A 12,123-nucleotide genomic window follows, 5' to 3' on the forward strand; every position below is an offset into this window, starting at 1 on the left:
AGAAATCATGACTTCCATTTGTGTGTAAGGCATTAGGCTCCATGTCCAAATACGCAAATTGGCTAAATTTATCATAAACCAGATTTCGATAAGAGAGTCTTTTCTCTGACATCTCAGTCATTTGTATCTGATCGTCACTAAATTGTGTTGTTGGCTGGAGTTAAAATTCGGTTCCGTCATTAGTGAACACCATCTTACTTTCTAAGGTCCGAGACAGAATAACTTAGCCTGTACGAAAAATGGATCCCTCTCATTGTAAACCGGATTTCGTTCAAAGATTTCTTCATCAGGAAAATGACATCTTGATCCACTCAGCCTTGGAGTATGGAAGCAAAATCATGTCAAAGAATTTAAATGATTATATTATAGTAGATGTACTATAAAGAATCGGAGAGATTATATTCTGGCCTCGTCATCTTAATTGCCTCGAGTGTAATTCTGGGATCAGAAAAAAGCTACGTAAATAGTGCGTAACATGCCAACATATTGCTCTCTCTCCCCTGGGGGAAAGATAAGTAGGAAGTTAAATATGCTACGGATCATGTGCGCATTCATACCCTTTTCAGAAACGTATCATAAATCTGATTGGCGTAAATACACGAGTCAGATTCTGTGTACCACACGCAGTCTCCAAATAATCGAAACATGAGAGAAATCCTTAGAAATATGCTGATATTGCCAATGGAAAGTTTTCTGTTGGAGCATTAATTAAAAATTGACAGCACAACTTCCACGTCCTCCCTCCTTTATATGGTTACACAGAAACCAAGAGATAAATAAAAACTAAAAAAAAAATTGAATTCTTAATGTTAGTTTTATTTTTACTAGAACTTTTTTTTTATAGAAATACATATTTAAAGTGAGATTTTAATACTTAATACATACTTAAAGTGAGATTCCTATATATATATATATATATATATATATTATATTATATTATATTATATTATATTATATATATTTGAACGTATATATATATACGTTCAAAGAACACTTTCACATATATATATAGGAATGTCAGCTAAAATCTCATTTTAAGTGTGTATTAAGTATTAAAATCTCACTTGTATGTATTTCTATAAAAAAGTTCTAGTATATATATATTCCCTATACGAAAGAACATTCATAAATTCTTACCTAGACCCTCCGACTCAAAGAGGACAGCTTCGTGTACGCCAAACTGCCGACACCATTTGACAAAGGTAGCGATATTATCTCTTGCATAGAATGATTCCGATTTTGCATCATCCCAGCCTTTTAGCTTTACGGCAGGAACCTATAAATAAGAATATTTAATAGCGAAATTTGTCTTCCTTTTTGGTGCAAAGAACAAAATAATTTGATAATACTGGATGTGATACAAGGCTGCCGGTTCGAATCCCGTCGCGGCCATGGATGTTTGTCATTGTCATGAAAATGCTAGTGGTGGTAGTGGTGTGCGGTAGATGGCGCAGGTGTATATGATGATGATGGTAGTAGGTTCGTTGTAGTTGGTAGATTGAGTGGTGGAGATAGAAAGTTGTAGGGTAGTGCCCACCTTCGATGAGTCTTTGGACTCCCTGGAGGTGTCGCATGATTTTTTTTTATTGTCTCAAATACATTACACACATATTTTTTTCAATAATAATAATAATTTATTACATATGATACATACATTACATAGTTTTGATTACGTATGATACAACATTACATACATTTCTTTACATTTGATACATTCATGTATTCTGATAATAATAATAATAATTTTTTTCGCAATAATAATTATAATAATTTATAACATATGATACATACATTACATACTTATCATTACATATGATACAACATTACATACATTTGTTTACATGTGATACGTACATTATATGCATTTGATTACATTTGATACAGTTATTTTATTATTTTTATTTTTTTTTTATCGTGGATAAGATGAAATGTATTTTCTCAGCTTTCATCCTCGAAGCTTATTTGTGAGCTTATCTGAGGATGACACCAGTTATTATTTATTGGTTTATTTGCTGTGTTCGGAAGCTGTGAAATCAAATCTATGTTTAATTGGCTTGATTTCCACTGCATCCGTTGATTGAGAAATTCGCATGCGCGCACGCACGCACGCGCGCGCGCACGCACACACACACACACACACACACACACACACACACACACACACACACACACACACACGACAACTTGGAATGTCTTCATGCGTCACTGAACTGGAAGCCTGAACGAATATATTGTGTTTCATTGCGTTTGTATGGTATTTTGGGTGCGTGTTTCTTGTTCAGTATGTGCTTAGAGTTCTTTTCAGGCTATTGTAGTTTGTAAGGTTTCTGTGTTCAAAAGGTAATTTGTTTATCATGTCTGGGATGTAGAAGTTTCGCATGGCCTTTCCGTAGTGATTATTGTATTTATATGTGATATAATTAGTTGTCTGAGGTCTTGTATGTATGTATTTCTGACTGTCCTTTAGTTGGCATCGAAATAATGTTTTAGCAAAGCTGAATAGTGACATAAATGTTTTGCTGTTAGTAGTTTGTATTCTGAAATTGCAATGTATATAAGGTCGTTATTTTCTCTTTGTTGCCAAAAGATCAGTTTTATCATTTTGTACAGCAGCGACATTAATCTATTTACTTTGTAGAGTGCACAGAAACTATACGTTGTTATAGCGTATCTTAGTATATTTTGGCATAGTGCTTTGTATATTAGTGTTTTTAGGCGTATGGGAACTATGTCTTTTAACCTCTAGGGTTTGCCACTTATTGTTCGGAGTTTGTTGTGTAGATGGTTTATGTGGCTATTCCAGTTCATATCTGCATCGAAGTAAATTCCAAGGTATCGCATTGTTTCAACCTGAGTGATTGTAGTGGTTTTGCTGTTCTGTGTGTTTTTTTATGTTGGAAAGTGGATGTTGGATGGTTATATATTTGTTATCAACTGGTCAAGTCAGTGGATTTCTGAATATCATTAATTTTGTCTTTTCTGAGTTTAGGTGTATGGAGTTTTTCGTGAGTCAGTATGTGATCAGATTTATGTCATGTTGCATATTTGTTTGGGCTATGCTTGTGTTATTATGGATGGATATTATAGCTGTATCGTCTGCGTATTGGAATATCTTACCTTTCAGAGGTAGCTGATTAATATCGTGCGTGTAAATGTTGAATAGAGTTGGGGAGAGTACAGCTCCCTGTGGTACTCCACAGGTTACTGGTAGCTCTCTGCTTCGGTTTGACCCTATACGTGTGATATGCTTTTGAAAAGGTGGTTTACAAACTACCTTTTGAATGTAGTTTGTAAACCACCTGTGCAGAAGCCCGTCTATTCCAACATGCCTCAGCTTTTCTAACAAGGTTTGATGTGTGAGTGTATCGAATGCTTTAGTTAGATCAGTAAAGACTACCATGGCAATTTTGTTTTTGTCTAAGGCGGTATTAATTATGTCTGTAAAGTCTTCCAAGAGAGATGTTGTTCTCTTATTTTTCTGAAAACCATATTGTGTTTTGGGGATAATATGAAAGGTCTCTGTGTATGCTGTGAGTTTCTTCAGTTTGATACATACATACATACATCTTCAAGGCCCACCTTTCCTAATTGGGTTGTGGGGGCAACAGCTGCAAGAGGAACTTCCAATGGTCACGATCCTCTGCCACCAAGCTCAGGTGTTCTGGTGGGATTCCCAAACGTGTCCACCCAAGGTTTTGGATATAATCTATCCAGCGAGTCGTTGGCCTTCCAAATGGCCTCCCACCTTCTGGCTTGGCAAAGAGGGCGTGCTGAGGGAGCCTCTCTTGTGGCATACTGTTCAGGTGCCCGTACCAACGTAACTGTGATCTCTCAACACGGAGAAGCAGCGGTTGAGTATTGAGGGTTTCCCGAATTGCAGAGCTTCTGACTCTTTCGAGTCTTCTCAGCCCCGCAACCCCTCGAAGGAATCTCATTAAAGCCGCTTGGATTCGTGTCCGCATTCTTTCGGTCATTACCCAACTCTCATGACCATAGGTGAGGATGGGGAAATAGACTGTATTGAAGACATCCAGCTTTGCCTTCTGGCTTAACTCCCGCTTCAGTACTACCGAACGGCCAAGCTCCCGCAATATTGAGCTTTCTAAGCCAATTCGAGTATCTAGCTCTACGTCCCATTTCCCATCATTCGTGAATATGGACCTAAGGTATTTAAACTTCTCCACCTGCCTCATTTGGACTCCACTTACATGTAGAGTGCACTGGGATGGTTCTTTTGAGACCGCAAATGTTTCAGTTTCGGCCACACTGATCTTCATTCCGGCGTCTGCGCAAACAGCTACAAACATATCCAGGGTCTGTTGGAGGTCATCTGTGGAAGAGCTAAGCAGAACTAGGTCATCCAAAAATCAGACGTCCAATGTTACATCTTCCAATTCTGACACACACTCACTGCCTCGGCTGTGCCTATCAATCCAGTCCATAAATATTATGAAAAGGAGGGGTGACAGAACACACCCTTGGCGGAGGCCAGCGGAGACTGTGAAAGGTTCAGACTTTTTTACCTGACACAAAACTCTGGGCATTCATATAGGGACTTGATGGCAGCTAATAGTTGGCCATCCACTCCATACACCTCTACTACTTGCCAAAGCTTATCCCGAGGAACCCGGTCATATATTCCTAAGATTTCTCAAAGAGTTGCCTTAAAGTGAATATTTGGTCAGTTGTGCTTCTACCAGGACGAAATCCACATTGTTCTTCCTGGAACTTTGACTCAACTATGCTCCTGCACCATCTTTCCAAGCACCTAGCATACACTTTTCAAGGCAGGCTGAGCAGAGAGATGCCACGATAGTTACTGCAATCCTTCTGGTCTCCCTTCTTGCATAATAATACAGGCATAATAATACAAGCAAATGCAGACAGGCATAATAATACAAGCAAATGCAGACAGGCATAATAATACCAGTCTTCTTGAAGACTGGTATTATTATGCCTGTCTGCCATTACTTTGGTGCTTGCCCAGATATCCAAGCAGCCTGACACACTCCAGTCATCCAGAGAACACCGTCTCGATTTAAGGCTTTTAGCATTTCGGGCCGAATTTCATCATCGACAGCAGCCTCGTCCGATTTTAGCGATTTTATTACTAAATGGACCTCTTCTGCTGTGAGACTAGTCATTGGCCCGATCTGCTCCTCTTGGATGTCCCGGGTTAAGAAGGCTCTCAAAGTATTCCCTCCATCTGTGAAGTATATCCTTCTCGGTTGTTAAAAGTGCACCATCAGAGGCCTTAATTGCCCTTGCTGTGCACGATTTCCTCCCTCGAAGGCGGCGGATGTTCTGCCAGGATACTTTGTCTGCATTTGCATAGGATGAGTGTAATCTTTCTCCAAAGGATTCCCAAACCTTCTGCTTTGCTGTCTTTACTGCCTCAGCATACCGGAAAATGCATATCAGGTGACCTGATCCATGTTAGGTAGGACTCCTTTTTTGTCTGGACAGTTTTTTGAACTTCTTGGTTCCACCAAGGTGTCCTTTTCTCACTGCCCGTTGCCACGCCGAGCCGCTTTCTGCCACAGCATGAGAGTGCAGAGGCAGTGACAGCTGTTCTGAGCAGCTTTCACTCCTCCTCAACATCTGCAGTATGCTTGGGAATCTCTTTGAACCTGGAGGAAATGTCATCTGCAAAATTCTTCCTCACAGCCTCATTTTCCAATACCTCCCATTTCACGCGGTATAGCTGCTTAGGCCTATCAGCGTTGATAGTAGCATCTGGTTTCTGAAGCCGTAGAGTGCACACAACAAGGTGGTGGTCAGTTGATAGTTCTGCCCCTGTTCTCACACGAACGTCCAACACTGAGGAAAATAGGTCTGCTGAGACTATAAAGAAGGCAATCAGAGACCTTTGTTCTAGTGTATCATTGTACCAGGTATATTTATGGACTTCTCGGTGCTGGAAGAAGGTATTCATTATGGACAAGCTGTTAGTACAGCAGAAGTCCAATTTCAACCCATTCGCGTTAAGGTCAGGGGCGCCGTTTCTCCCAACCACACCCCTCCATGTCTGCCACCCTGTCAAAAGCAGCATCCACTTCCTAGAGGAAAGCAGAGTATTCTGACTCCAGATTAGGTGCATAGGCTTGCACCACAGCCAAATCATGGTTTTTCATCTGAAGCCTTAACACACATACCCGTTCCCCCAACGGGATGGATCCATTCAACAACACAGTCTGACAGCTGGGGCTTGTGAGTATCCCCACACCCGTCTGAGCAGACATTGTCGGGCTCACACCAGAGTAGTAGAGCTTCCACCCCTTATCCAGGTCGACAGTTCTAGAGCCTCTCCTCTTGGTCGAAGAAAGCCCGACTAAGTCTAGCCGGTAGCGTTGGCTTCCTCGACCAGTTCCAACTCCTTCCCTGTCAGAGAGACGATGTTCCAGTTGCCTAAAGCCATAGTCTGGTGCCGTTGTCATTGCCACTACCGTCTTTTTGCAGAACCATTTCTTTGCGCTGCCCCTAAACACCTCCCCAAACGGGTAGCGGGCCCATTGATGGAGTTTCCTCTAGCAGAGTGCTGAGAAGTGGTGTCTAAGGGAGACTGTAACACTTTTCGAACGGGTCCCTCTGCCTAAAACCCGAACGCGTCCCTTGGTAACCCGCGCGATGGACGATGCGGTATGAACATTTTTTGATGGCCTGATCATGTTACGGTGTTTGATAATGTTCGGTTAGCACAAGACGAAATGACACAGCAAAATAGGAAAGATTCCCCTCGAATACTCTAATAGCAGGGGAAAGGAGCAAGAAGAGAAGAAAGAAAGAAGCAAGGGAGGAAGAGGAGGGACCAGTTCTACAGATAATATAACAGATGTATATTACATGAAGTAAGGCATGGTCCAGCATCAGGTACCTCGGGTTTGCCACGCCCATACTCACTAAAGTGAGCCCCATTTCTTCAGTTTGATCCGCTCCATAATTTGATTGATAATTGGTAATGTTGCTATGGGTCTGTAATTGCTGATTAAATTTCTTTTTCCATATTTGTATATGTGGGTGTGATTATGGCGGTCTTTAGCATACTTGGTATTTGTCCTGTTTTAAATATTTTATTTATTCATTTTAGTAGGATAGGACTTAAGCGAGTTGCATGTTGCTTGATATCCTTAGGTCTCCATCAATTCCTGGGCCTTTGTTTGGTTTGATTTGATGTACTGCAGAGAGAAGTTCTGCTTCTTTTATGGTTGGGAACCATAATGTCTGTTTTGATTGGGGTCCAAGTGGAGAGTCACGTTTTGTGATTGTGAAGATAATAATAATAATAATAATGATAATAATATTTCATTAATTATAATATCAATGAAGTGATCCAACCTACAAAAAATAGCAATACTTGGAACAGTCCATATTTTACGACGTTACCTGACGTACTATTCTTAGATTCTTGGGTAGAATCTGAATTGTTCTGTATCATCAGTCATATTTTTGTTTAACACGTTCATTGCCAATCGCGCGATGAGAGTTCGCACCAAAAGGCCGATCACGCGGTATCGCGTGGACGTCGCTAACTAAATTAAGAAAATAAATAAAAAAAAAATTGGCCACCACACGAAATTCCAATTTTCATTATTTGGAGGTTTGCAGTAGCTGTTATCGCAAAACTGCAAGCACTCAGCACTAATTTAAAGTATGCACTGAAAGTTTATAGAAACTACTTACCGAGGATTAAGTTGTTTATGATGAACCATCTAATCTATTGTGTTACTGACGGACATGAATGGGATACTGGGAAGTAGAATGGAGCTTGTATCGATTTGGATAGGAATATCTGGAAAGAGGTATAAAAACGAAAGGGGAAAAAATGAAAGAGAAGAACGGAGGAGTAAGATATTAGATTCAAAATGTCAAGGAAGTCGACACGAAGTCTACAAACCAGGGAAGCTGAGCTCACGAAACAATAGCTCGCCCAGTGCAACGTTGGTTTACTTATTCTATTCTTGAGAGACACTTGTGACATGAAATAAAGAATTATCAACACGTTAGCACAAGAATATTTTAATATTTGCCAAATATTTCAGTCTGAAATTAACAGATTATCCTCAGTGGCTTGATAGGAACAGTTTTTACAAGGTGGAATACAAACAATTGATCATTCAAAAGTAGAACGAGCCGCGTGATGTTACATTGCTAAGCACTAAAGAGAGGTACATTTCATCAGAGTGATGAATAAATTATAGGTATTAATTCACAATTTCATATAACAATTGCAGTTCATAAATTCAATTAAAGACAACATTAGACTAATGTACGTAGAAGGTCTCAATTGAAAAAAAAAACAGTGTGTTCCGGATTAAACTTTCCCATATTTTTGACAAGGAGAGGCAATCATTTCGATTCAAGTTAATGCATTCAAGAAAGGCCTCACACTCTCTTTGAATAGGCGTTCGAATTTATAGCGACATCTGTGTAGAAGGCGAGTCCTGTTGTGGCTTGTCTCTATCCCGTGCTGAGCCAATCCAGATTTATCCAATTTGTTGTGCTGAATGTATGATTGATGGTCTTGAATGAATTGTTTTTTCTATAGAGCGTCCTGTTTGTCCAAAATAGGACAGATTGCAGTCACACGGAACTTGATATATACCAGGCCGAGACATAGTTGAGCGTTTATCTTTAGAAGAGGGGAAATAGGTGGATATTTTGTTAAAAGGGATATAAGTAGCTGTTAAATCATATTTCTTCAGAATTCTTGAAATTGGTTCTGAAATTCCGGAAATATATGGAATTGGAACTCGACGTATTGATTCTTTGTTGTTCTGGATTGGATTGTAGGAATCGAACACATGTTGTGTAGTCTTTTCGGGGAAACCATTTAATTTCATGTAATGTTTGATAGTGGAAAGTTCTTTCTGTAATTCATGAGGAGTTGAGCAATTAGTTCTAGCTCCTCGAATTAAAACAGAATCGACATCTACACCATTAATTCGATATCCTTGTTTCTAGACAAATCAAGCCCTTCCATGTTCCAGATAATTGGGTCGTCAACCTGTCCGGTCGCCGTTTAACGAGTAGTGAAATACTCATCTTCTCAAAAGGACATGATTTTTCTATAGTTCCTTAAAAGTTTCCTTATTTAGATTTCCTGGTTAACATCAAACAGAACCTAAGTCATCTCTCCAGCGAAAAGGCTAATTCTCTCCGCCTAGAAGTTGCTTCTACGCTACTTAAAGCCAAGCTTCCTCCTTCCAATATATCTCCTTCTGAAAAGAGAGCGCTACATTCCTTAAGAAACAACAGCCACCTTGTTATCACTAAAGCAGACAAGGGAAAAGCGACACTAATTATGGATTCTTCAAATTACAGAAGACAAATTTCTCTTTTACTTCGTGATCGTTCAACATACGAAGAACGTGATCACGAACCCACTAACAGGCAACTTAAGAAATGAAATTCCCTTCTAGATGAGGTTAAAAGTTTAGATGCACACACCATAGAAACGTTAAAAACGCATTTAGCAAGACCTCCTAGATTTTATGGTCTACTAAAAATTCACAAGACAGACATTCCTCTCTGTCCTATAATTGGCTGTATTGATTCACCTACTTTTTTCTTTTACTCTCTTGATTCACCTACTCTTTTCAGAAGGAGATATATTGGAAGGAGGAAGCTTGGCTTTAAGTAGCGTAGAAGCAACTTCTAGGCGGAGAGAATAATACCGCATAGCCAAATATTTATCGAAATTATTGAAATCACTTATAGGCAAATCACGCTCTTTTTTGAAAACCTCTTCCCATTTCTTAAACAAATGTCTCATTACATCCTACTGATCTTATGGTGAGCTTCGATGTAGAATTTCTGTTTACCAATGTACCTCTCAAAGAGATTTTACATTTACTTGCTGACATCTTCCCACAAGATATCGTAAAATTATTCGAGTTCGTGATGCACTCTGGATATTTCTTGTGTTAAAAACAAATTCTAAAACCAAGTGGAACGGCAATGGGAAGTCCACTTTCACCTGCTCTAGCCAATTTTTATTTGGAACATCTAGAAGACATCCTTTTTTCGTCTTATACCCTCAATCATCCTTTTGGGTTAGATATATAGACGACATTTTTTTTCAATGTGGCTTCACAACAGAGATTCCTTACCTTCCTTTTTAGCCAAAATCAATTCTTTACACTCTCGTATCAAGTTTACCATGGAGATTGAAAAAGACAACAAGTTATCCATTTCATACATCCTTCTCATCCGCTCACCTTCAGGTATTCTGACAACAAGAGTTTAGAGAAAACCAGTGGAGAATTCTCCATGCTTGCTACGCAAGCTCATTAATTGAGAAAGAAGTAACATTTATTTGTTAATAACTGCATGCATTTATAAGCATTCCATTTAGGCTTTTATTTTTGTAGACAGAAGACGTCTTAAGTTTGCGCGCAATAATTGAGCTTTGCGTTGTGTATCGAAGGCCGATGCTTGCTCGTCTAGTCAAAGCTACCTTGGCTTGCTCGGTTGTAGGAGCTTCCAGGTCCTCGCAGCAGCACTATGAGTTTATGCGCGCGAATAGCCATTTCACGTCGTCTCACTCTGTTGTTTAAACACAGGCCATACGCTGTCAACGTAGCTCTAGCTAATGAGCTTCAGCAGCCTTTACAAGAGTGCGTATTGCTTGGGAAAATTAAGTTATAATCAGCTTTTTATGACGATGTTATTGACCAGTTCATAAAGAAGAACCGTAGGGTAGAGTTTGTATTCAAGTAGCTAAATTGAAAAAGATAGAATATCATTTGTAAAATAAATGTTGTATTTGTATGATTAAATGTACGTAAATTTCTAAATATTTAGTTTTAAATGGTCAGTAATTGATTATTCCGCTAATCAGACTTCAATCACACCTCTCATTCCCTGAATGATAACAAGAGCAAGCGTGAATTTCAAGACCAGCATTCGCCCCTGCAGAAAACCCACTTTAACTGGACGTTACATTCTGAAACAATCTGCCCATCATCCTTATCAAAAAACAGGAATCATAAAATGTTTAATTCGACGAGCTAGAACTAATTGCTCAACTCCCCACTAATTACAGAAAGAACTTTCAACTATCAAACATCACAAGAAATTAAATGGCTTCTCCGAAAAAAGTACACAACATGTGTTCGATTCCTACAATCCAATCCAGAACAACAAAGAATCAATACGTGGAGTTCCAATTCCATATATTTCCGGAATTTCAGAACCGATTACATGAATTATGAAGAAATATGATTTAACAGTTACTTATATCCCTTTTAACAAAATATCCGCGTATTTCCCCTCTTCTAAAGATAAACTTCCTGGAGTATATCAAGTTCCGTGTGACTGTAATCTGTGTACTTTGGACAAACCGGATGCTCTATAGAAAAAAGAATACAAGAACATCAATCGTACATTCTTCACAACAAATCCGATAAGTCTGGATTGGCACAACACGGGATAGAGACAAGCCACAATATCCTCTGGTCCAGGACTCGCCTTCTACACAGATGTCGCTATAAATTCGAACGCCTATTCAAAGAGAGTGTGAGGCCTTTCTTGAATGCATTAACTTGAATCGAAATGATTGCCTCTCCTTGTCAAAAATGTGGGAAAGTTTAATCCGGAACACACTGTTTTTTTTTTTTTCAATTGAGACCTTCTACGTACATTAGTCTAATGTTGTCTTTAATTGAATTTATGAACTGCGATTGTTATATGAAATTGTGAATTAATACCTATAATTTATTCATCACTCTGATGGAATGTACCTCTCTTTAGTGCTTAGCAGTGTAACATCACGCGGCTCGTTCTACTTTTGAATGATCAATTGTTTATATTCCACCTTGTAAAAACTTAATTTCAGACTGAAATATTTGGCAAATATTAAAATATTCTTGTGCTAACGTGTTGATAATTCTTAGTTGGTTTACTTACACTTTGTAAAAACATGAATGAAGACAAGTATATAGTTTCTTTTTCAGAAGTATGGTATACTATCCAATTCAATTGAAGGATTTGCTAAAAGTATCTGAAATTCAGAATATAATGAAAAAATAAACAAACAAACACGGTATCATAGCGTCCAAGTACTCCACATGTGGATGAAACAATGCGTAATTATAATACACTGATCCGTGTTAAATCCTGTGA

The 12,123-nt window shown here is 38.9% G+C and overlaps 2 protein-coding genes across 2 annotated transcripts in view; one reads left to right on the top strand and one right to left on the bottom strand.

Annotated features, from left to right (window-relative positions):
* LOC150098291 (uncharacterized) overlaps positions 1–12,123 on the top strand; it is a 171,637-nt gene that overhangs the window by 53,594 nt on the left and 105,920 nt on the right. The gene's annotated exons all lie outside the window — the stretch shown is intronic.
* LOC150098292 (growth arrest-specific protein 2-like) overlaps positions 1–12,123 on the bottom strand; it is a 28,706-nt gene that overhangs the window by 6,960 nt on the left and 9,623 nt on the right. The window contains exon 2 of the mRNA XM_090405118.1: positions 1,138–1,276. Coding sequence (XP_090261244.1) covers positions 1,138–1,276 — 139 coding nt within the window. The remainder of the gene's footprint in view (positions 1–1,137; positions 1,277–12,123) is intronic.

This window comes from Typopeltis vanoorti, chromosome 15 (genome assembly GCF_054136105.1).
Source record: "Typopeltis vanoorti isolate ZY-2024b chromosome 15, IOZ_Tvanoo_1.0, whole genome shotgun sequence".
Taxonomy (NCBI): domain Eukaryota; kingdom Metazoa; phylum Arthropoda; class Arachnida; order Uropygi; family Thelyphonidae; genus Typopeltis; species Typopeltis vanoorti.